This window comes from Diadema antillarum, unplaced genomic scaffold, assembly GCF_040938485.1.
Source record: "Diadema antillarum isolate AM-2024a unplaced genomic scaffold, OU_Dant_1.0 seq00000564_RagTag, whole genome shotgun sequence".
Taxonomy (NCBI): domain Eukaryota; kingdom Metazoa; phylum Echinodermata; class Echinoidea; order Diadematoida; family Diadematidae; genus Diadema; species Diadema antillarum.
The window spans coordinates 286,960-314,088 of NW_027271503.1; the positions used below are offsets into that span (position 1 = coordinate 286,960).

The window sequence follows — 27,129 nt, forward strand, 5'->3', positions numbered from 1 at the left end:
TAAAGATTCACAAAAATTGAATTTGAAATGTGGAGTCCCACAGGAATCAATATTAGGCCCCCTTTTGTTTACTATAGTTGGCTCAGTCGGTAGCGCGTCTGCTTCACAATCACGCGGCCCGGGTTCGAACCCGAGTCTGGACTGAGCAATGTTGTGTGTAAGCATACCGTGTCCCCTCTATTAAGAGGCAAAACACTCTGTCCCTCGGATAGGACATAAAATGGAGGACCCGTGTATGAAAGAGTAACAACTCATGCACGTAAAAGATCCCGCTTCATTCATTCATCGCAAAGAGCAGGGTGTTTAACCCGGTGAAGTGGTCCCACCTCACATCCAACTGGACCCATATTATGGAAGACCAGCTTAACGTGTATAGCTGAATATGGCCTATCCAGCCATCTTCTCAGATGGAAAATGAACAAAACAAAAACAAATACATCAACGATATTGTTCGTACTTCTCCAAATTGACTTTCATTCTCTTTGCGGATGACACAAATATATTATATTCACAGAAAGATATCGATATAGTTACTAGAACAATGAATTCTGAGTTAGCGAAAGTTCAGTTATGGTTTGAATGTAATAAGTAATCATTGAATATAGCCAAAACTAATTTCATGTATTTTCAAAATTTTAACACTCCACCTGTAAATCTCAATATTATGATTATCTCTTACTAGGAAATTTTCAGTTAAATTTTTAGGCGTAATTATGAACGCCAATATGACCTGGCATGATCACGTTGATAATGTATTAAGTTTGATATCTAGAAATATAGGTATATTGTATAGATTGAAAGATCTGTTATCTGTAAAGTCTCTTTTTGTGTTATATGATGCCTTTATTCCTCCGCATCTGAATTATTGCAACATTGTTTGGGGGAACTGCTGTAAAACCAAGATCGAAGCACTCTTTTTATTACAAAAGAAAGCAATTAGAATATGCTCCCATTCAAACTATATTTTGATCATAACACTCCCATTTTCAAAGACAAGAAAGCACTCAAAGTTGAGGATATCCATACATTCCAAAGAGCCATTTTTATGTTTAAGCATGTCACACGCCTACTTCCATCTTCATTCGAATCATTCTTTGCCTAATACCGATATCCATTCTTACCCCACACACCACTCATCCGACTTTCTGATCAATATAAATCTTTGCTAGCGCATAAATCAATATTAGACATCATGGTCCTGACGTATGGAACTCATTACCAGTTACACTTAAATCACGAACAGCACTCTATTCCTTCAAAGCAACCATCAAAAAATATTTATTGTCCAGATATACCAATTGAATTGAAACTGTGTCTGACATCGAAACTTGTTTCAAGTGTCTCATTTGCATTATGGTTTTAATGCACCTAATTTTTGAATCCTTTTTATTCGCAGTTGTCCATTATTTTGAGGCCCATGCACTTCCGCACTTAGCACAATGCACCATGCACAATATCAGACTTAACACTTCTACTCTTTTTCGATTTTTTTTTTCACTACCACTTCCTCAGGCCACTATCATTTCAAGCACACGCTTTCGATATGTGGTCTGATGCATTTTTCACATTATAAACATTTCCTTTTAAATGACGTCGTTTATTATCATCGCTGACAATTAACTTGTACGTTAGGACCCTGGTATGTACTGTATATTCCTTTGTTCGCAATGCTGAAAATGTTATTGATGATGCTATTTTGTATTGAAAATGTTAAAAAGTATTCATGATGTTACTTTGAATCGAAATAATGAAAAATGCAGAAATAAAACCAAACAAACAATATGTATTTCACTTCCTTTGATAACAGAGAATACAGTAAAAAGAACATTGTAGAATGCAAATACTATACAATGATTGAGGAACCTTTTAGTCATTAGGCATTGTGGAAAAAAAGAAAGAAACAGAAGTGGTCGAAGTAAAGTACATGTATAACCTTGCGTAAGGTGCGAAAAATGGAGGGACCCATTAAAAAGACACAGCTTGTAGAATGTGGGCCCCTCTGGAAGAAAACACCAATGGAAAGATAGATTGAAGCATCGTAAATAAATAAAAAAATAAAAAAAGAAGAGGAAGAAGTCTGGAAGCCCACTGAAGAATAGATTAACAGATAAATTCACTTACATAGACGAAAACAAACATGAAACAAGACTAGACAACAATTATACAACTTGAAGGAAAGGCTGTACGAGACAAAACGGAATGGACAAGACTAACAAACATAAAAACAAAATAGCAAACAAAAACGCACAACGGAGACAGCGATCTTCGGCAGAAGCATGTGTACAGACACACAGACACACACACACATATACACAACACGCAACATCTCTGTGTGAACACACCCGAACAATACGATGCGGCGCAGAACTATAGGCGTACTTCAACAAAATCGAGGCTTTTGCAGCCCAGACGAATGAACATTCATGAGATAATCTTTCGCTTGGTTAAAAAAAAAGGGCGAGCGCAAAAGGAGGGGGATATTCACTCAAAACATGTTATCGGAATAAAGGTAGCCCTTGAGACTCCTCTTCTCAACTGACAAGTAAACAATAATAATGATAACAATGACAATAAGATGATGATGATGATGATGATGATAATGATAACTGTTATAACGATAAATACTACCTAATATCAAAATCATTGGTAGAACACACTTAATGTTTGCCTGCTCCCCTTCCGACGCATTGATTTCATGACACAATCAGTTGTAAGAACAAGAAAATGATCGGGTCATCGGTCAAGAGCAACGTTTCTTTGCAGAAAAAAATATCAACAACGTATAATTGCCGGGCGTAGGCCTAGTTGTCGCCGAACAATAATGTTGCATATAAACTCCTCAAAAAAGTTCTGCAAGTCCAATTTGATCTTTCATATTTCTCTTAAAACTACATCATTTCATTCGAATGTGGCATCATTAGAAAGCCTGATTAATTTTCTTTACAACGACAACTCACTTGTTCACATTATGCATTCCTGGAATGCACAAGGGCACTGAGTATGAGGAAAGGTCAAATGTGAAATGTTGCAAAATGGAGCAAACATGACCACTGCGCAGTATGTCAAACAGTGTGGTTCCCGTTTGCTTTGTTGTCTGAGTTTCAGGGAAGGAATGTGTTTGAATTTTGAAAGGAATGCATTGTGAGATTATCATTAAATTCCAGGCTTCATCCATGAATTAAAAACTGTAGTAGCATCTGCAGATTAAAATCAAACATAGAGGTTGACCAAAAAGTCATCTAATGTCTAGGAAATGGGAATTTTTGAAGGTGCTCTCATTTCAGCATTGCTTATTCCTGTGGCCTTTTTTCATCAAAGCTGTACATTATCAATAGCAGAATTGTTGCGACTTTTTACCTTTGAGCTGTCTCCATACTCAGCTGTTTTGCACATTCCAGGAACACCCAGTCATAGCAAGTGAGATGTCATTTTGAAGATAATTAATCAGGCTTTCTTGTGATGTCATATCTAATGAAGATAACGTGGGTATAAGAGAAATATGATATATCAAACTTTAATTGCAGAACTTATTTTGAGGAGTTCACATCTTCGCATCAATTGCCGGCGGAGCAATTGATTGTCGGCAGAGCACTTGTTGGTGGAGCAAAGAAAATGTCGGCGGATTAAAAATGTTACGGAGCACGTTTGTTGCAATTTTCGGAGATAATCTGTCGGCGGAGGATTTGTCGGGTACGCGTTACGAGTTCGACACTCACGAGTCAAGCAGCCCAAGAGTGATACAGCCAATGAGCTCGACACTAGGCAAATAAGACCCATGAGTCCGACACTATAGACCGATTCTGTGACGCGCTATGTGTATTTTTGGCATGGGCAGCGCCATTAACGCAGTGTCTCAGCCGACCCCCCCCCCCTTTCCACTCCCCACCCCTCTCCCTACATTAGCACGCGCGCAGAATGAAAAACTGAGGCCCATGAACTATACCCCCCGAGGGCAAATCTTTGCTCTAACCCCTTACCAGCCAGTATTTAGCCGTAGTATTTTGCCCAGGATGTGATTGCCAAGGCCGGCGGTACCGGCTTTTTTTTTTTTTTTTTTTTTTTTGGGGGGGGGGGGGGGGGGGGTTCGGGCCCCCACTTTTTTTTATTCACCATACAAAGGAACACATAAGGTGTCACCATTTTTTTTTCCCCCGGAAGTGTGCCAGCTAAAGAAACCCGGAAGTGGCACCAGAAGTTGAGCTGAAGGTTTTTTTTTTTTTTTTACTTGCTACTAAGTAGGTCATGAAACCCAGAAGTGGCCCCCACTTTCAACAGTCCCTCAATGATCTCCCGAACTAATCTTTCAGTGACCATCTCCAAAAAATGAGGCAACTCGAGAGAGACTGTCGACAGATGTGACTTTGGCTCTTTTTTTTTCTTCTTTTTTTTAGATCTCTGAAAGGCTAGTTTCATAAAAGACTACTGAAAGACTATTTCTATCTTTTTATTATTTTTGGGTACCATGGAGACAATGAATTTCTTGAAAGATCATTTATCGTGAAGGACCTCTGAGATCATTGAAAGGTCACTGAAAGATCTTTAAGAGATCTTCAGTTGTCTTTGAGAGGTCTCCCCCTAAGTGGAACGTTGGTGATTAGTTCACACGCACACATGTCTCTCTCTTGCAAAACAAAAAAACAAACAAACTAGCTAAACTAAACCTGAAATCCCAAAGAACTTACAAATCCACAAATACCATAAGATTTTCCAGGGGCTCGACCATACTGGATTCATCATTTTTTTTTTCTCTCGTATTGTTTTGATCAAGAGGTTTATGAAACCTCTCTCTGTTGGAGTCTCTCACCGAACCGGAGCGGCAATTTACATTCAGTATCGGAAGAGGGCGACAGACTAGACTGCGTTTCTGCAACAAGAACGCACTGAACGACCTCTGTACGTACGTACTTTGTACTGCTGATAAATGCTGTGTTCCACAAGCACACAGGGCTCGAAAGTCTGCGCCGCTGCCTGCAAATGCGCGCTGCATCATCAGGAGGCGAGGGAGCAGCATATAATACGTATACTGTATTGTATGAACAGCAACGCAGAGGAAAGATTGCCAAGGAAGAAAAGGTGGAGTTTATCTACTTCGTTTTCTTACAATCGGCGAGAGTCGGTTCCGCCTTTTCATTATTTATTTTTCAAAAGATCTATCTCAACTACCGTAAACATTCTGGAGGACAGACAAATCGCTCTGCTTGCAAAATGGTCGTTCCCGTCGAGCTAACAGGCGGGAACTGGACCGGAGAGGAGGGACTTCCTCATCACTGTGAACTGATAAAAATGTCAGCCAGTTTTACGGAGCAGCTCCATCATCATCAGAAACGAGTAGCAGGATTCACGGAGAGCTCGCAGAATTCGTGGAAAGAGGTCCAGGAGAACACACCTCAACAAGTGCATCGAGTTGAAAACAGACATCAAACAGCAGCAGTCCAGTGAGGCCGAGAAGAGAAGTCTATTTATAGACTTGGGAATTTCCGAAGATTTGACAACATTCAGCGACATCATGAGAAAACAACAGGGTCTGTAATGTTTTTACATTCATGCCGTGACGAGTCTAGATTCCAACACTTTCTCAACCTCTCAGGCTCAGCTCAGCTCAGACTCAAGCATTTAGTGGCCGTCTCACGATCTCACACATCAGTTCGGGAAACCCACTCACAAGGGGGGCCCCTCCTTATAAGTAACCCGTCCCCCTTATAAGTAACCCCGTCCCCCTTGTAAGTAACCCCCGGGGCACCCCTTATAAGGAGTCTCCACGCTTTTTTGCAATGCAACGCGAAAATGAAAGGACTGCGGCAATTCGCTTGATGATGTCCATAAAGCTTCACAAGTTTCCTAGTTACTCACGAAATTTGAGCAAAATCGGTTTGAGGCATCATATCTAAAATCATGGATTTAAATGCGATGTCAAACGACCCATGCGAATGCTGAAATGCGAGCGATTACTGGCGTGAGTGTCGCCAGGCGCGGCGGCGCGGCAATGCTTGAGTGCAGACGTGGCGACTGAGTACGGAGACTTTCGTTCATTCAGCATGGGCCACCTGAATGAACTCAATGACCTCAAGCATTGCCGCGCCGCCGCGCCTGGCGACACTCACGCCAGTAATCGCTCGCATTTCAGCATTCGCATGGGTCGTTTGACATCGCATTTAAATCCATGATTTTAGATATGATGCCTCGAACCGATTTTGCTCAAATTTCGTGAGTAACTAGGAAACTTGTGAAGCTTTATGGACATAATCAAGCGAATTGCCGCAGTCCTTTCATTTTCGCGTTGCATTGCAAAAAAGCGTGGAGACTCCTTATAAGGGGTGCCCCGGGGGTTACTTATAAGGGGGACGGGGTTACTTATAAGGGGGACGGGTTACTTATAAGGAGGGGCCCCCCTTGTGAGTGGGTTTCCCGAACTGACATGGCACCCATTTTTCTCACGCATTGGGCGAAGTCTGCAAGTAGTAAATTTACGGTTTCCTTGCCAAAGTAAACTTTAAAGTTAACTTGCTGTGTAGCGTCTGGTTGAGATTGCATTTCACTACAGTTATACTTTACCATAGATTAACAAGGCCATAGTCTAGTAGGGATCCCTTAAACTTAAGTTTTATGTGTACACCTTAGCCAATATGACAGTGTGAAAAACAATACCGGTAATATGTTTTACTGATAGAGATCTAATTCTTGTGATTGTTTTGTTTTCCTTTGTAAATGAATGCAATAGGACGGAAACTTTACACTGACCATTCTCTTCTGTCAAACCTCCTGCATCGAGTTAGCAAGGATGATGAGAAAGACCGTCGAGTTAATGCCAGCCAGCAACTCTTGGAATTCTTGAACAATAAGGATCACAGTAGGGTGAGTCTTCGTCTTGTTTTTCTTTTCGGAGCACTAAAATAAGAAATACCGGTACTTTGTTCTTTGGTTCAGATTGAAAGGCATAATTCACAATATTTTTCACTGATAACTGGTATTTATTACCAAGCTCTTGGAAAGTGGGTTTAAAGGGAAAATAATTGAAGTTATTAGGTATCTTGTAAAGTCAAGAAGGATCTACTACCTCTTTTCTCAATTCAAAATACATCCATAATTATCACTCAGTCATCAACAGTGAGGTAATAGTTTTTTAGCATACGATGTAATACACACACTCCAAAAGAAAGGGTTTTATCCCTTTCAGGTGCTGAAAGTAATTGGTGTAAAAATTGGTTTTTTTTTCTGTTTATTTTTACACACTAATTTTACTGTGTACTGTGTAACTGTATATTTCTGTATTTTTTTTTTTTTTCAATTTGCATTTTTGTGTTGATTACTACACAGGAGATACAAAAGCAGAGTGACCATGTGCTCGGCGTACTTTCATCTAATTTGCTGGAACGGTAAGGAAAACAGAAAATGTTGCCATGTAGTAATATATATCGTTTCATCAATGTACTATGATATTGATAGTCTGTGAATCTTGAATACATACTGGTATTACCCAGATATTCATTCAGTTGATGAATGTTATACAGTTATTTATTTGTCATCAGATGGATCCCCAAAAATAGTCCTGAGTGATGTTTGGAAGCTTCACATTTTTAATCAAATTTGGGTCAAGGTCACTTTTTTAGGGGGCTCAAATCCACTCAAAGGGGCACAAATGAGAAACAAAATGTTGTGGCCATGAATGGTTTGATTTTGAAAGGGGCATTCCAGCCAGTTGGAGGGGCATGGCGGCAAATTGTTGGTGGTTGGTTGGTATTTTGAACACTGTGTTTGTGACTGTATACCAGCAAAATAACTTGTATAACTGTCATTGAGATTATGTGTGAACCATTCATTTGAACTCCTAGGAACAAAGATTTAGCCATTTTTGTGTCATCCTTATCACAGATTCATTGACTGTATTCAGTTTCTCAAACGTTAAACACTGAATTGCAGGGTTTCAAAAACTTCTCATTTTTGTAGAGCATCATCACCAGTGAAGCTGGAGCTGTCACAGTGTGTTGGAGCTGTGTCTCTTCATATGAGCCACGACCTGAAGAGGTAAGATCTACACCTTTGAAATCCATTTGAAATCTATTTTGTTTCAGGCAATTTTGTATACTGTAAAACGAGGAATTTTCGCGTGCATTTTAATTTCGCGAATTTCGCGAGCACCAAAATTCGTGAAATTAAAATGCACGCGAAAGCTTTTGTCTACACTACATGCATTGAATGCCAGCAGCAATTTGCGAAAATTTCATGCCACGAAAAAGGCTGTCGGCTCCAATTCGCGAAAATTTCATGCCGCGAATATATCATGTTTTACAGTAATTGAGCAGTGAATATGGCACCTAAGTTGCTTGTTGAAGCATGGGCTCATTCTTGATTTTGTCTTACAGAATGTAGTCAAAAGTTTGATGACTTTGTACTACCCCATTCTGGATTGTATCATGATGCCTTTCCATTAAACTTGTGAGAGTACTTAGGGGGAGAACTCTTTTTTTGTTAACACAATCTAAGTGAACTGTTACCATGCTTCTAGTTATATCAAGTGTTTTCTTTTTAAAGTCATTCATGTGAAGGCAAGTTTAAATGTGTATCAACTGTTGCCTGCATTTTATGTGTATATCCAGGAACCATCAGATGAATTGTTATTCTTTCTTTTCATATCTCTAGATTTTTCAGCTGGGCATTCAACAAACTGGATAATTCAAGCAATGATGAGTACAAGACTTACATGCTCTATGCTATCTTTCAGGTCAGTTCAACGTGCTGAGATTTAGTGTATTCATTTCCCTGTCCCGTAATCATTAGGGTCAGGATTTAGAGCATTGATGCATACTGTCATACATGACTGAATCTACTGATAAGAGCACCTGTCAAAGCAATACAGTCTATCAGCCTGCAGGATTTCTGTGTGATGACAGTGTTACACCATTCTCTTTTTAAATGCTGTTGATGCTCCAGTATCATCCAAGAGACATGAACTCAAATCTTCCTCATGCTAAATTTTACTAAATTGATAGAACACACACTAAAAAAAAAAGAAGAAGGAAAGATGGCATATCTCATTAAATCAGTGAAGAAGCTAGTGCATATGTAAGGTGCCATCAATATCAACATGTAGGTACTTGACTTTCTGTGCCATATTGTACAGTGTTTAAAGATGATATGTAGTTGTGACTGTAGCAGGGCAGTGTGTCTTAACTCACTGCTCAAGTTCTGTCAATAAACATATACAGAATTTGGGGACTTTGTACTTGGCATTATGCGTCAGTTTGCTGACAAGACTTTGTTTTGAATTTCATCAAACATGTTCATGTTTCTTGCCATTGGCAGGCCTTGCGTAGAAACAGCACCAACCAGCGTCTGCCCTCACTCATGACCGTCATCATGAACAACCTCCAAACCACGTTGGAGAATGTGGACACACCAGGTTAGAGGCTCTGGGATTTTTGTGTTGTATGTTGCAAATAATCCAAAATAGTGCTGCTCAACTAGTGGAATGTGCACAGGGCAGAATCACCAGCATTGGTTACCTATTACAAATCATAATGATGATGATGATAATGATAATAATAATAATGTTATTAATTGTGTATAAGATTATAGAGGTGTAATCAATAATCCCCTTTGTATTTAGATACTTTAATTACTCCATACACACCTACAAGGAACCTCTGCTCTTTTGATATCGTACTGCATTTACTTTACAAGTTACATCCTTCTGTTTATGTGGATATTGTTCATTTGCTATTGCAGCTCCTATTCTGTGGAATAGACAGCCTTAGGGCTGAGTCAGGCGCTATGTAATTTGTAAAATTTTGAAGACTTAATCTTTTTGCTGATATACAAGAGAGAAGCTATGCAATGTGCATCTAGAGTCATCTAGATTATTATGCGCCATATGAATGCAAATTATTATTATTATTGCGTACTAGTATGCTGTGGTTTCATTCTGTGGAAATGCTGCCACTCTGGCTGTATTGTGCTGGAATTCACTCCAGTACATCTTCCAACTATTAATCTGGTTAACCTCAATGTGACCTTTGCTGATTTCCTCCACTGATGTTTAATGAGTCAAACTTATTTTCATTGCATACGTATGGTTTCCTATATATTTTATTTGTGTTGTAGGTCTGTCTGTGTAGGTTGATTTGAGGTATTATGCATTTCAAATTTTGGTAATATTCTAATTTGACAATGTTTATTTTATTGCATGATTAGTTGATTATTGTATGTTTTGGCATACCCTTTATAATATGTATGGTTGATGGAAACTGGCTAAGGCTTGTATAGGGGATCACTGTGCAGTATATTCTTGAAACAGACTGAAATATTAAAATTTTGATGATTGTAGTGTTCATTGCAGTCCATATGGGTAGACTCCATGCATTCTTCACAGTCACATTAATTCACACATAGAAAACACAAATGAATGTGTAGCATTATACATCACAGGTTTTACCTGTTAGTCTTGAGAATGATGGAATTAGTAGTGAGACAGTGCTACAACTGATCAACTTGAATAAGCATGTATGATGAAAATTCTTGTAAGAGTGGAATATGAGGTGTGATAAGATGTTTAAAAGTCTGTCACAAGGAAATTTCTCACATTACCTTGTTCTTGCTTTTCACTCTAGATCTGCTTGTTGCAGTTATGAATATTGTCCATTATGTGGCACAACAGCATCCAAGGGTCTTCAGCAACTGTTTCAAGGTACAAAAAGTCTTGGCTCCATTCAGATGCTTGACTATGATCTAACAACTGAGTTTAGTGCGTATAGTGTTTACCCCTCAGTCTGTTTGGCAAGCAAGAGTGATTGAATGTCAATGTGGTTACTACTGTATAAATGGAGATTTTCACAGAATTAATTTTTTTTTTCTGCTTGGCCTTGTGAGATTAATGTTGCTTGTTTTTAAATCTGCAGAATCAAAGTATGAAGCAGTATTACATATAGCAAGCATGGAAATTTGTGAATTTTTTTTTTATGCCTCCGCAACGAAGTGGCCGGAGGCATTATGTTTTCGGGTCGTCCGTCCGCCCGTACGTACGTCCGTACGTACGTTCGTCCGTACGTCCGTCCGTCCCGTTTTGTTTTTGTCGATATCTCAAGAACCGTGTGGTGGTTTTACATCAAACTTGGTATGAGGGTATATCCTTGGGGGATAATACTTTGTGTGGATTTTAGGGTCAAAAGTCAAAGGTCACAGGTTATTTTGTGAAAAAAATTGAAATTTCATGTTTTTCTCCATATCTCGCAAATGGTTCAAGGTATCTTCATGGAACTTAGTATATATGCTTGTACCGATGGGCAGTGATTATCTAGGGAAGTTGGGGGTCATGGGTCAAAGGTCAGGGGGTCAAAGGTCAAGGTCAACTCCTCAAAATAACACTACTTTCCTTAAAATGCAATATGCCTGAAGGTTTTTTTTTTCTAAAACTTGATGTATGGCATGTATTACCCAATATATATTTTGGGGGAAGTTTCTTGCCAAAAGGTCAAAGGTGAAAAGGTAAAAAGGTCAAGTGAAAGTGCTAAATTGCACTTTTTCCTCCATATCTCGAAAGTAAGTCAAGGTATCATCATGAAACTTACATATTTATGCATGTTTGACCTAACAGTGATTCTCTTTGGAACTGTGAGGTCAAAGGTCAAAGGCCAGGTTTAGATAATGCTATTTTCCCATTTGATACTGAAATTATACTTTTTCTCAATACCTTGAAAATTACTCAATGCATAAACTTATAAAAGGGTCAAAAGTCAAGTAAAAATCATCAGTTCCCCAAATACCTGTACTCTGACATTTTAATCATTCATCCAATTAAACCTAGTTCTAGGAAAGTGAACATTCAGCACATTTGTGTCAAACCTGTCATTTTAATATTTTGCCAATTGTGTGAAACTGTCATCACACATTGTCAAGACATTGTACTTTAGACCTATTAGGAGAACCATGCATTAAGGCGGAGGCATATCAGTAGCCGTAGCGATATATCTAGTTCACACTAGTATCATGTCGTTTGAAATGTGCAAAAATTGCCCTACTGAAATGATATCCATTTTTACAGTACTCAGTGCACTTGCTTTTAGATGTGCCGTTTAAAAAAAAAAATAGAAAGAAACCCCTCACAATAAAATACCACTTTTGGTAAAAGTTAATCTCATTTTTGTCTTTGTCTTTATTTCCACAGGACACGGTTGACATCATAGTAGGATGGTACATTGACACAACACAGAAGGCAGCCGTCATTCAGTACTGTGCAGGTGGGTTGAAATTACATTTTATACTAGGTGTTTCAAAAAACATTTCCCACTTTTGATTCTTAATAATTCATAAACTATATATCAAATAACACTGTCATTAGTATGAGTAATTGCTGAATAGTGTACAATTTGGTTGGAGGTAATTTCACAGTTAGGTTCCAGATTTTGCTCTATTTTCAACCCTCTGTACAAAATTTCACTTTGCACAGGGGTCAATGGGTGTGTATGGGAGTGTGTGGTTAACACCCTGACAATGGTCCTAGACAATGGTTAGGGTTTGAATGCTTCATTATTTATTCATGAGAAATTCCACTATCACAACTAGTCTTTATTCAGTCTCTGGCAGCATCTGTGTAAAGTCAAACGCCCGCCGATACTGTCGTTGGGTCTCGACAGTGCTCTCCCTACTTCTGAAAAACGAAATTACAATGAATACCTTCTGTTCTATCGTAAACATGGTGACAGGAAGCAAAGAAAATCAATTAGAGTATACACTTGTGTAAATGGAGCCTTAAATAAATCTACTGTGAAACATATCGCCCCAATGATACTGCTGAACTCTTAAAAAACCAAAAATGATTTCTTTTTATCAGAAAGCGAAAATTTGTCAGACTATTTAATCAGTAGACAGTTGTATTAGATTGAGGAACTTTCGATGCTTATTTATATCCCCAATTTAGTGATATGTCAAGCAAAAACTGAAAATGATTGCCAGCTGGAATGGAATGTGGTGTTTGCAAGCACATGGAAATGTGTGCTTCCTTTTTCCATGTGCATGCAGTTTACCCTTTACCGTGCATGAATCCAGACTAGCAGTGCCCAGGGCAATCCACATGAATTATTGATTAAGCATTCATGTGCCTGGGAGCACGAGACTGACGCCTAGTAAACAGGTGGTTCAGGCATGTCCATTGTTCAGGGCCATTGTCAGCACACACTCACATACACATCATTGGTTCCTGTGCAAGGTTCAATTTTTGTACAGAGGGTTAAAATTTGACCAAAATCTGAAACCTTACTTCAAAATCAATCTTAGATTTAGTGAAACTGATTTATGCTTTCACATTCAAATTACCTCCAACCAAATTGTACACTATTCAGCTATTATTTATGTAAATGACAGTTTTATCAAATGAATAGTATAAATAGTTTGATAGTTGTCCTTGCTAGCATCACTGAATATTTGTGGAATTTTTTTTTTTTCACGCAATGAAAACAAACGTTTATCTTTATCACTCTTCAGAGGGAGTAAATCTTGAGTTTTTATTCTGAAAAAGAGAGAGGTTCATTGTTAAGCTATGTGCATATTTTCTTTTGTGTGTGCATGTAGAACCACTAATTTGTTCCTGTGATTTTTAGAGGGAACAATGAAAAGATAAATTAACCAGATATTTTAGCATTGACATAACTTATCCTTGAGATTAGGTGACATTCAATGTATGACCTTTCTAACAAAGATGTGACAGAGCGATTTACAGATGTTGATAATAATTTGATAAGTTTGGTGGGCAGAGTATTAATGTTAGTATTAAATGACATGAGTATTTTAACAGATTTTACAGGAGATATTTGTATTTGTCAAAATTCAATCAAATGTTCTCTACTAAAGGGCAAGTTATAGGGCTGTTAAGTGGATTTGTCTGAAGTTAGGAATGACCCGTCAAGTTGAAGTATTATCAGGGTAGGTCAAGATCAGATTAGACCTGATCAATCTGATGAAGTCAGGTCCGGTCAGATCAGATCAGATCAGATGGCATTCGGTCAGATTAGGTCTTGACACTGTGTGCTCTCTGTTTTGTGTTTGATTCAGATTCTCTGTCCAGCTTCCAGCACTTTTGGCAGGCTGATCTTGGTTTCTCAGCCAACCTTCTTAGCCAGTTCTTGGAAGACATGGAAGCATATGCTGATGTAAGCAGAACCCTCTGTACTCTATGATTCAGTTTGTTCATGAATTATACATATGATATTCTGTGTGATAGAACAGCAGAATATCCTTATAATTGCAAGACCATGGAGCTCCCTCACAAGAGAAACCCCTTGCTCCCTGTGCATAAAAGGAAGAGCAATTTGCAATAAAAAAGAGCTGCCACAAACCATGTCTGCAATAGATTATTGACGGTTGACAGGCTGTTGCTGGACTTGTTGCTATAAAGAGTATTTGAATTCTCTGAGTTTTATTGTTTATGTATTTTATCTTGCAGTAGGCCCTGAGAATTTTGCTTGTGCACATAATATGCAGTTTGGGTGCTGGCCTTGTGTTAATGAGATAGCTGTTGTAAATATATTCAGGGAATAATTTTCTTGGTATCGTATAGCAATTCACTATGCATGTTGGTGTGGATGCTGTACAAATTGTCATTTGTGTAGCAATTTCTTTACATAGAATTGCACACCAATTTCTTTTCGATTCACTATGCATGTTGGCGTGGATGCTGTACAGATTGTCATTTGTGTAGCAATTTCTTTACGTAGAATTGTACACCAATTTCTCTAAAATATATGTCAATTGGCTAAAATTGCTATTCAATTTTGAGAAGGGAAATTATTCCGTGGTATTCTTGAAATATAACCTTTCTCGTATTCAATCAGTATTTATGCAAGCATGTTGCTCAGTGCTGGTATTGATCCCACAGTCACGTGTGTGACATCCGTATGTCTCAGTGTTTTATGCCAATATTGATAAAATCGTCAATCCATTCCAATTCAGGATTACCACCAGCAGATCAAGGATGCCACAGGTATGGAGTCTAAGCCGTCACGAGGGGATGATTACGATGAGGATGAGATTCTCACTCCCGAGGCCTGCAAGAGCAAGATCCTAGCTCTCCTTAGGTTTGTTCTCACCTCTTCCATTATAGTGGGAATGTAATCTTTCATCTCATGTTCTGTCATTGTGTTCCTATCAAATTGTTTTTGTTAGGACGTTGTTCAAGTTTGTGCTGTTTTGCATTTGCTGGTGGTGTATTTGTATGAAGTGCTTCAATCATTTCCATTCTCCTCTTTGAATTTCCAGTTTTCTTTGTCTCTGAAGACTTAAGGGATTCCAGGTTAAGTGTGATAATGCATTTGAAAATACATTGAAGTATTAACTTTACAGAAGTGATTGTTACTGCAATGGACATAACCAATGTGAGTATCTTGCCTTTTGTGATTTGATGCAGAGTGTTCACAACAGTAGTGAAGTGTCTTGACAAGGAAATGACCCCAGTATCCAGTCCACCCATCACTGTAGAGTACATATCCCAGGTATGTGTGTCTGTGGTCTAGTGTTATCAAGTACCAGGTAATAACACATTGACTGGAGTGTATTCCCAGATACATGCATGCGGTAGTGTCACATGGAAATATTCACTTGACTGAATATGTCATTTTGGCTCCTCTTACCAAAGGCATGTTATTAGTCTTCATGAATACAGAATGTAATTTGAATACATTTGAATACAATTTAATTACATGATTTGTGTAGATGTCAATTATATCATTGGATATATGCAGCTGTACTGTAATGGTGTATCTGTGCAGAAATGATCAACTTACATATGAAGTTATGGTATTGTAATGTGATTTGTAGCTTCAGCTTATACCAGGATCATTTTGGTAATTTAACATGAAAGTAATTTAGTCACTGGAGAGTCCAATAGAATTCTTAAATTCAACCGAATATTCCAGTAGAATTTGTAGATCTAACAGAATTTTCCAATAGATTAGTTGAATTTGTATTAAATTTTTCACAAGTAATGATTAAATAAAGATACACTGAAAACCATTGTTGAACCAGTGAATGTATAACTGTGTAATATGCTTTGTTTATTCCTGAAGAGAAACGTGAAACCCTCAATGTGCTTACCATTCCAGATTCTGTGTGGGATACCTAAGTGCACCATGCTGGTAACAGGTGACACCCCCGACCCCACCCTGTCACAAACCACGGCCCAGTGTCTTGTGACAGTCCTAGAAGCTGTTCAGGACCACCTCCCAAAGTGCAGGCATGACCTGTTCACCTTTGCACTCTCTGCAGTAGAGAAGGCACTCGCAGAGGGAAACCTGTCTTCATCTGGACTGAACCTGTACCTGACACTGCTCTACAAGGTGTGCACAAAACTATTTTTTCACCCGTACCACAAAATGATACCTGCATAATACTTGATTTGATTTATGTTAGTCTCGTAGTTTTCATTATATATCACTGTGCAAGTGAGATCCAGGCCCATGATTATGTGGGGAAAAAAAATGTTTTTTTTATCTTATGCCACACCCTATGTTTGCATGTACAGTGTTGTTTCATTAAATGTATTTCAAAGATGTCTTCCTGTCCCTTTGTACCCTCCTTCTATTGACATGCATGTAACATCTTCTGTTTGTGTGTTTTTAGGTGATCAGACAGAGCCGTGAACAAGTGCCTCCTGAAGTCATCCAAAGGTTGCTTGGACCGGGCTCTAGGATCAGTGCTCTCAAATATCACACAGACCCAGAGGTACCACTGAACTTGTTTTGCTGATAAATTGTGTTTTTATCGTGCAAAGTATAACCTCAAACAAAGATAATGCAGCAGTGGTGCTTCCAAAAAATGCTGCACATCAATTTTATCTCTTGATTTCATAATTTTCTTTTATTTGTTTTCATTGAGGCTGCTCTAAGACTAAGAATTCACATCATTAATGTGTCATGAGCCTTCACCGCACTTCTTTACATCTGAATTCCTTCATGAGTTTTCTCTTTCCATATCTTTATGTCTCATTCATCCTCAATAGGTTAATGCAAATTGAGCATGAGCCACAATATAAAATGGTAGCAATAAGTATTAGAGCTGTATTGCATCGTAGATATCACTGCCCAGCGGCAAGCTGCAGTCTCTTCAGAAGATTTCAGTGCAGATAAGAGGAGTGAAGGTGCAAGCGTTTTGTGTCAATATGATATGACTGTCGTGAAGAATTGCTGTAAATTTTATTAGATTGATGGCTCAATTAGATGTACTGTGGAATGCAGTGATGTACAAAGCTTACGTGTTCCAGGATTATTTAGTTCTAAAATTACCCACTAAATGGTATTATACACTTCTTCTCTCCAGACATTTTTCATCAAAGATATTCATTCTAAAAACTCTGGCAGCAAGAAATATGAATGTATTGAAATTGATTTTTATGAAATTTTCATATCATCTGGTATCTATTAACTAATGTCACCTGTTATTAAGGATATTCCTACCACTCCTTTAGCCTGACTGTACTCCATAGTAGTCTTTTGACATAAGTCCTTTTGGTTTAATACATATACCTCTAGGTGGTTACCAGTCTGATGCAAATGGTGCAGAGTCTGCTGAGTGTCAAGGATGTACCAACCCTAGAACTGACATTCGGGTAAGACTTACGCATACTTTGTGTAAGATAGTATACAACCATCTCATACAGAATGCTCTTTGTCCTTAAGAGTAAACAGCCTGTGAGGTTATTGATCCATAATGTGACACTATTATCTGAGGCTTCTCATGGGTGCGTTTATCGTACCAAGAAGGGTAATGTGCGAGTCATAAAACTCATTTGTGTTGCATGTAATTGATCTTTTATGATTATTCTTAGCTAGGTACCGTAACATTTAATGAATATGAATGTCTCTATTTAGTATTCTGATCTCTAGTAACTGCACTTTATCTTTTAATAGTCAAGAATAATTTGCATTTTTTCTGGCAAATAGCACAATGAAAATTTATCATCAATTGAATTGAATTGAATTGAACTGAATTGAATTGAAAAGGTGTTTCATTCATCAATATCTATCTATCTCTTGCATAGAATTGCTTAATGAAATTAGTGCTTCATTCTTATTGAAGTCTTCATAATGGTCTATCATTATCAATTCTGTTATATTTTCTTTTTGCTGTTACATCATGTGCTGTTTTGCAAACTTGTACCAAAAGAGTGTTCAGGTCAAACCTCCCATCTTCATGGAATGTACATATTTGATCTCACATAATCCAGTTCTTTCTCACTTGAAAATTCCTTCCCAGCTTCCTCATGTTAGACATGCAGGCATCGTACAACCGCCTCCTGACCTACGTCAACAGTGACCTTCAGTGTAAGCTGACTTTGGAGGGTGCTAATGGTACGGGACAACCCTCAGTGATGGCCAGTGTGCAGCAAGCTGAGCTGACAGTCATCTTCACCCTTGCTGCTCTCTCGGACATTAGCTCGGCCAAGAGTTCCATCATGGGGGTCAGTACAAAGCAGTAGCTCAAAGTCCGTTCCTTCAGGTGTAGTCGGCTTTTACTGTTTGAATTATAGAGATCATAATATGTATTCCCTTACTGAGACAAAGAAACATGAGTACTACCTTTGCTCTTACTATGGAGTTTTTGTAGTCCAGCTGTATAGTGCAGTTTGTGTGTATCAATTGTAGAATTGCAGAAATTTCATTTTTTTATGCCTCCGCCACGAAGTGGTGCCGGAGGCATTATGTTTTTGGGTTGTCCGTCCGTCCGTACGTACGTCCGTACGTACGTCCGTACGTCCGTCCGCTTTCGTTTACGCGATAACTTGAGTAATATTGACATGAATTCTACCAAACTTGGTCCAAGTATAAAGTATGATGGGGCAATTAGTTGATTAGATTTTGGGTGAAATCGACCAAAGGTCAAAGGTCAAAGGTCAAGGTCAAATCATGAAATTGTATCCGTTTACGCGATAACTCAAGGCTGGATCGAGCAAATTTCACCAAACTTTGTCGGAGGATGATGTATGATGGGACAATTACTTGATTAGTTTTTTAGTGAAATCGGACTGAGGTCAAAGGTCAAAGATCAAGGTCAAATCGTGAAATTTATCTGTTTACGTGATAACTCAAAACTGGATGAAGCAGCTTTCACCAAACTTGGTCCAAGGATGATGTATGATGGGACAATTAGTTAAGTAGATTTTAGTGACATTGGCAAGAGGTCAAAGGTCAAAAGGTCAAGGTCAAATGCTAAAAATGTTGCTATTTGCCCAATATCTATGCAATGCCCTAAGGTATTTTCTTGAAACTTGGTGTAGACATGTACTACTGTGTAAAGATTCTCCAGAGAGAGTTTCATGTCATAAGGTCAAAGGTCAAAAGGTCAAAGGTTAGATGAAAATGTTGTAATATCACTTTTCTCACAAGTGGTTCAATGTATCTTCATGGAACTTGGTACATACGCATGTACTGACTGGCAGAGATTATCTAGGGAATTTAGGGGTCGTAGGTCAATAGTCATGGGGTCAAAGGTCAAGGTCAACTCCTCAATATTTTACTATTTCCCTCATACACTAGTATATGAAATGCTTGCATTATTAGTTTTCAAACTTAATATATACATGCATTACCTAATGGAGATTCTCCAGGAAATTTCCAGCCAGAATGTCAAAGGTCAAAGGTTAAGGGTCAAAGGCCAGGTTTCAATGCCCCCCCCCCCCAAAAAAAAAAAAAAAAAAGAAAAAAGAAAAGAATATATATATATTGTACTGTAATTACACTCTTTCTTCATACCTTGGAAATTACTCAATGTATAAACTTATAAAAGGGTCCGTCAGAATTCAAGTAAAAATTCTCAATTCCCCATATATGTGTACCTGCACTCTACGACAATTATAGCAAACCCAGTTCAAGGAAAGTGAACACTCAAGTCATTTCTGACAAACCTGTCATATCTATATTTTGCCAGTTATGTGAAACTGTCATGGATCTCACCTTGTAAAGACATTGTACTATACGCCTACTGGGAGAATCATGCATTATGGCGGAGGCATCAGTCGCCATAGCGACATTTCTAGTTTCCACTACATTATTCTTTGAATAACGTTAAACAATTTGAGACATTTATTTATTTTCAAAAAATGCTAAAACATTAGGCTTCCATGTGAGCTATTTGTAGGAAACCTCTGAATGGAATACTTCTTGAATGGACTGTGTGACCCATATCACTCCTAATTAAGAGGGTAGGCTTCTAAGCTAGGCATATTTGAATATATCCAGTATTAATTGCCAATTGCCAATGTGAAGGATAAAGTTACAATTTGTCTTCATGGGGCCAGTCTTTGCTCTTGTCTTCTCCCCCCCCCCCCCCAAAAAAAAAAAAAAAGAAAAAGAAAAAAAGAAAAACACAAACGAAAGATAATTTAAAGGAGTAAGGTGCCGTGTAATGGTTATTGTATTCTAAAGTGTCCACTATGAGTTACAATTAAGAGTTAAATGATTTATGATATCACATGATGCTTGTCTTCACAGATAATGGTGTTTTCTCCAAGTTTGTTTGACCTACTCACCCAGCATCTGTCCCCCAGCCACTGGGACATCGCCCTTGGTTTCCCCACCACCTACTACACTATCCTCCACATGCTCTACACTCACTGCAAGAGGTATGATTGTCCACAAAGAATGATTCTTAAAAAGAGCTGCCAGTGGAGCCTGACTGTATCGTCAAGAGATGATCATACAAATATTATTGCATTAGTCTTTATTTGTTTTTTCGAAAGTCTGTATTTATTTTCCAATGAGATTGAATATAATGCATTGATTTTCATTGTCACCCTGGTGCAGTTGTAAAGGAGAGAAATAATCAATGATTCATTGCCTGGGATGACTCTTGGTGTTAGCTTAAGTACCAGCATACTGGTATTCTTTTAGCCTGTTGAGGACGGGCTGATTTTGCTACAACACGCATTTCCCGTAGACACCTGCCTGAGTATACTCGGGAATGTCCTCAATGGGTTAAAGTATTGATGCTAAACAGTGTGGAAAGATGTATGTTCATGGCCACTTGCTAATACTGTAAATGTCGCTATTTTTGCGCAATTAATTTTTTTTGTGTGTGTGCTGAGCGGCTCAAAAACTTTTTCGCAGATTCTTGAATTTGTGCTGTGCAATTGTCAACCCATTCAAAATGTGCAAATAAAATTGTGAAGATACTTTCGCGGGTTTTGGAATTTGTGCTAGCCAAATGTACATTTGTAGCACAAAATACACAACTTTTAATGTACCACAGAAATGTCCACATTTACAGTGGCTATTGATGCTATACAGTGTGGAAGAGATTATGTTTGCTTGAAAATGTACAGTACCTTTCTGTTTGTCTGTTCACTGTGGAAATGAATGTTTGAATTTTGGATGTCATGTAAACTTTTTTTTTTATGCCTCCGCCACGAAGTGGTGCCGGAGGCATTATGTTTTCGGGTTGTCCGTCCGCTTTCGTTTACGCGATAGCTTGAGTAATATTTACTGGAATTTTACCAAACTTGGTCCAAGTATGAAGTATGAAGGGGCAATTATTTGATTAGATTTTGGGTGAAATCGGCTAAAGGTCAAGGTCAAATCATGAAATTGTATCCGTGTACGCGATAACTCAAGACTGGATAGAGCAAATTTCACCAAACTTTGTTGGAGGATGATGTATGATGGGACAATTACTTGATTGGTTTTTCAGTGAATTCGGACAGAGGTCAAAGGTCAAAGATCAAGGTCAAATCCTAAAATTTATCTGTTTACGTGATAACTCAAAACTGGATGAAGCAGCTTTCACCAAACTTGGTCCAAGGATGATGTATGATGGGACAATTAGTTGAGTAGATTTTAGTGACATTGGCAAGAGGTCAAAGGTCAAAAGGTCATGGTCAAATGCTACAAATGTTGCAATTTCCCCCATATCTATGCAATGCCCAAAGGTATTTTCTTGAAACTTGGTGTGGACATGTACTACTGCGTAAAGATTCTCCAGAGAGAGTTTCATGTCATAAGGTCAAAGGTCAAAAGGTCAAAGGTTAGGTGAAAATGTTGCAATATCACTTTTCTCGCAAATGGTTCAATGTATCTTCATGGAACTTGGTACATACGCATGTACTGACTGGCAGGGATTATCTAGGGAATTTAGGGGTCATGGGTCAATAGTCAGGGGTCAAAGGTCAAGGTCATCTCCTCAAAATTTTATTATTTCCCTCATATACTAGTATATGCAATGCTTGCATTATTAGTTTCAAAACTTAATACATGCATTACCTAATGGAGATTCTCTGGGAAATTTCCAGCCAGAAGGTCAAAGGTCAAAGGTTAAGGGTCAAAGGCCAGGTTTCAATGCCCCCCCCCCCCCAAAAAAAAAAAAAAAAAAAAAAAATCCATTTTGTACCGTCATTACACTCTTTCTTCATACCTTGGAAATTGATGCATAAACTTATAAAAAGGTCTGTCAGAATTCAAGTAAAAATTCTCAATTCCCCAAATATGTGTACCTGCACTCTTAGAAAATTAAAGCAAACCCAGTTCAAGACATTTCTGACAAACCTGTCATTTCAATATTTTGCCAGTTATGTGAAACTGTCATGGATCACACATTGTGAAGACATTGTACTATACGCCTATTGGGAGAATCGTGCATTATGGCGGAGGCATCAGTCGCCATAGCGACATTTCTAGTTACCCACGCCGATGTAATCGGCAGGGGGTTATGTAAAGGGTTCCGTATGTTTGTTTGTTTGTTTGTTTGTTTGTTTGTTTGTATTTTTTTGTTTGTTTGTTTGTTTGTTTGTTTGTTTGTGTACAAGATAACAAGAGAACGGGTAAACGGATTTGCACGAAATGTTATGGGGATGTTTGGATAATGGCAGGAAAGAATCGATTAGATTTTGGTGATAATCGGTTGACCCTTGCAAATTCTGTGTGACCTTGAAGTTTTGACCCCATGGTATAGTGACCACTCCGAACATTTTCCGTTTCTTTGCGATTTTCCGCTACCATACAAATATGGCGCGCCATTTGATCAATAATGCCGATTAACTGTTCATCGCCGAAAAACACTGTTTATCGGCGATAAACACTGAAAAAACACTGTTTATCGGCGATAAACAGTGTTTATCGAACGAAAAACACTGTTTATCAAGTGATAAACAGTGTTTATCGAGAAAAACTATGTTTATCAACCAAGTGATAAACAGTGTTTATCGAGGAAAAACTATGTTTATCGATCGACCGATAAACAGAGTTTTTTTGTGATAAACACTGTTTATCGACCGCCGATAAACGGTGTTTATCGAGAAAAATTCAGTTTATCAGTTGATAAAGGTGTGATAAACAGAGCTTCATCTTGATAAACAGAGTTTATCGCTCGATAAACAGTGTTGTTGGTCGATCGGCGCGCCATATACAAAAGCGTATCTCCCAAACGATCCGACTTCGCTGCATGCAACTCTGTTCGTAAGACGATCCAACTTCGCTGCTCAACACCATTCGTAAGAATTTCGAAATTTACGTTTATTTGAGGAACTATGTCCTTCTTGATTTATGAAAGTTCGGGGTTCGCTCTCCGTCGTCACAAACTGTCCCGTATTTGGTGATTTTTCAAATTAACATTGATTCTTTTTTTGTTTGTTTGTTGGAGGAGCATTCCTCAATCATGAAATAATTTTGCTCGGTCCCAGTCACACTGCACGATATGCGCACTCATTGTCAATGCGTGTTCAAGGCCGGTGAAAATGCATCGCGCTCTACCCTGTTGGCGCAAAATTGCATCGCGGACGTTGCGGCGCTCGTTGGTGACCGAATACTGGTGCAGTAGATATTTGCATTCAACCCTTGCATTGAATAATTGCCGTAGGGGGGTAATTGCCCAGGGGGTACGTAAATTTTGTTTTTCTTTTTACCCACGTCGATGAAAATCGGCAGGGGGTTATATAAAGGGTTCCGTATGTTTGTTTGTTTGTTTTTTGTTTGTTTTTTTGTTTGTTTGTTTGTTTGTTTGTTTTTTGTTTGTTTGTTTGTTTGTGTACAAGATAACAAGAGAACGGGTAAACGGATTTGCACGAAATGTTATGGGGATGTTTGGATAATGGCAGGAAAGAATCGATTAGATTTTGGTGATAATCGGTTGACCCTTGCAAATTCTGTGTGACCTTGAAGTTTTGACCCCATGGTATAGTGACCACTCCGAAAATTTCCCGTTTCTCACTTTGCGATTTTCCGCTACCATACGAAAACATAAACTCCCAAACGATCCGACTTCGCTGCTCAAATGTTCGTAAGAATTCCGAAATTTACGTTTAGGCCTATTTGAGGGACTATGTCCTTCTAGATTTATGAAAGTTCGTTCTCCGTCATCACAAACTGGCCCGTATTTTGATGATTTTTCAAATTAACATTGATTGTGTTTTTCGTTGGAGGAGCATTTGCTCGGTCGCAGTCACACTGCACGATATGCGTGCTCAATGTCAATGCGTGTGCAAGGCCGCTGAAAATGCATCGCGCTCTACACTGTTGGTGCAAAATTGCATCGGGGACGTTGCGGCGCTCGTTGGTGGCCGAATACTGGTGCAGTAGACATTTGCATTCAACCCTTGCATTGAATAATTCCCGTAGACACTAATCATAGGGGTAATTGCCTAGGGGGTACGTAAATTTTGTTTTTCTTTTGCGCTTTTGTGGATACAATCGTACCATCAAAGATCGTACACTCATACGACCTTTGATATCATCACACTCTCGGCTTGCTATAATCAAAATATCCCGCAAGAAAACGGCGTATTTCTCGATTTTTAGTGCTTTTTCCGCGACCCGTCGCGTAGACAATACTCTTAAAACTGGACTTAATTCGCGCGCGCTTGGAAAAGTTCCGATTCTGCACTTTTGACTGTGGAATTTGGGATTTTCGATGGATTTTTGGAGGAGACTTGAGGACTTTCCTGTACGTGAATGAGTGTTAATACCGTATGTGTAATGATGTGATTTGCGTGTGATGTGACTGTAGAACCAAAGATCGTACACTTCAGTGTACGATCTTTGGTAGAACTCACTGGCTGGTGATAAAGCACACTGGCAATTAAGTGGCCGAATTCTGGTAGATGACCGAATGCACATTATGTTTACCCCGACTTTGTACTTAGGCGTGGGTCTGCCGCCTTTGATGGCCCCTCTCTAGTTTCTTTTGAATTTTGTTAGCTTTGATTGGAGTGTGTATCCCAGTAAGTAGGGAAAGAAATTGTGTATCTGTGAAAATTATCCAATCTGACTTTACAGAGTGACTAATAAAGTATTGTGTGCACTTCATCTACCAGCAGTGGAGTGTGTATCCCAGTAAGTAGGGAAAGAAATTGTGTATCTGTGATAGCTATCCAAACTGACTTTATAAAGTGACTAATGAAGTATTATTTGCATGCATTTCATCTACCAGCAATGGCCACTTCATCTCCAGTAGCTTTGGTCTGCCAGCTGCCTCCAAGACCAGTGCAAACTTCTCCAAGATCCTGACCATTCTTCCTGAAGTGCTGACCCATCCAGCGGTTTCAGCAGACAGCAGGTTGGTGATTACTCACTTCATCTATAATTACATGAATAGTTCTCAGATTGTTCTTTCATTTGTGCATTGATTACTATTTAATGAAACAATAACAAATTTAGTTTTATCCTCATACACTGTTGGAAATAATATAGCTTGATGAAAGCAGGACAAAGGAAAGCATTTTTTAAAGTTATTTTTATCATGCTCAAGTATGCAAAAAAAGATGACATAAAACTGTATATCAAGATTATTTTAGACTCTCTGTCTTGCTAATTTCTTTGCTAGTGCTTACAATACAGGGTGTGCTGTGTTTAGTGACGTCGGCAAATTCCTAAGAACAATTTTGGAAGGAAGTGAAAAGATATCATTCAACAAGTCTTGACAAATGGGTCCACTAGCATGAGCACAGATAATTGCCAGGGTTAGTTCCATATCTGAAGCTTGATTATGACTATGATTGATATCTCTCCTCGTCGTAGATGTCTGTCTGTTGCCTGGATGCAGAGTATCCTACACCACCTCCAGCAAGGCAGTTATTCGGCCGTCTACCCTACCAGGCCTTTTGTCAGGGCAGTGTCAGCCCTTGTCCATGTCGGTAAGCATTGGCTTGTCGCAACTATTTCATATGTAATGACTACTTGTTATCATTTTTCTAACACCTTCGTGAAGTACCTAGTACTGTATGTCTAAAGGTTTGTTGTAATATCAGTGGGGTGGGGGATCCCTGCAATTGTAAAGGAGAAGGTTGTCTGATAATATGTTACTCAGACTTGCTTGCCTTTAAAATCTTTTCAAAGGATTTCACAGTGTGCTTTTTCGTACCCTTTTTATGAAGGGACTTGATGGTACAGTTTCAGTGACTTTTGTGTCAAGTTTGATTGCAGCTGATTGACAAATTGCTATGTAGAAGTAACCAGCTATCAAACAGTGAGTTATAAATACTCTGATGTGTTGTGAGCATAGTTTGGTATTTCTTGAAATATATATGAATGATTTCTTTTTCATTCTTTCCTTCCAATGATCATGCTCATGCAGCCCAACATGAAGAAAAGACAGTTAGTCTACAGGCTGCTGAGTGTCTCAGTGTGATAATCAAGAATGCCAAACCCCCTAAAGACTTCCTTCACAGGTGAGGCCATCTCTGGCCCCTTCATGTATGCATTACTATTGGTACTAGAGTCCAACAAATGTTCAGGAATGTTTTTGCAATTTTTGAGTGTAAATAAGTTCTCAGAATCAATATTGCATTCTGTGAAGACCTTGAAAAGGATTTTGTTGCATAACAATCAAGACGATTTCTTATAGAATTCCTTACCATTTGATATGCAGCGATACATGCAATGATTGTTCTTGAATGAAAAAAGATGATGAATTGATGTACTTTCTGTATCTTGTGCTTTGGTACAGTGAATATCTGTGGTATATCTTCAATAAAAACATGGAGAAAAAGCTTTGTCAACTTTCCAAGAGATAATTTGTGCATTTCAAAACAAGCAGATTTCTTAATGAAGCAAAGCATAAGCCTCCCAGATAGCACACTTCGTATCTAACTGCAATTTAGAGTAAAAATAAAAGTAGTAACTGTTTTGCAAGCATGAGTTGTAGAAAGCAAGTTGACATTTATGTAGC

At 38.6% G+C, this 27,129-nt stretch overlaps 1 protein-coding gene across 1 annotated transcript in view; it reads left to right on the forward strand.

Annotated features, from left to right (window-relative positions):
* Nucleotides 1–5,086: 5,086 nt before the first annotated feature.
* LOC139735129 (serine/threonine-protein kinase SMG1-like) overlaps nt 5,087–27,129 on the forward strand; it is a 79,489-nt gene continuing 57,446 nt past the window's right edge. Inside the window, 19 exon segments of the mRNA XM_071645894.1 lie at nt 5,087–5,522; nt 6,719–6,852; nt 7,315–7,373; nt 7,945–8,022; nt 8,638–8,719; nt 9,301–9,397; nt 10,605–10,681; nt 12,158–12,230; nt 14,041–14,138; nt 14,938–15,062; nt 15,392–15,476; nt 16,086–16,319; nt 16,603–16,704; nt 17,511–17,587; nt 18,235–18,439; nt 20,469–20,599; nt 25,393–25,518; nt 25,980–26,095; nt 26,536–26,629. Coding sequence (XP_071501995.1) covers nt 5,507–5,522; nt 6,719–6,852; nt 7,315–7,373; nt 7,945–8,022; nt 8,638–8,719; nt 9,301–9,397; nt 10,605–10,681; nt 12,158–12,230; nt 14,041–14,138; nt 14,938–15,062; nt 15,392–15,476; nt 16,086–16,319; nt 16,603–16,704; nt 17,511–17,587; nt 18,235–18,439; nt 20,469–20,599; nt 25,393–25,518; nt 25,980–26,095; nt 26,536–26,629 — 2,009 coding nt within the window. The 5' untranslated portion in view covers nt 5,087–5,506.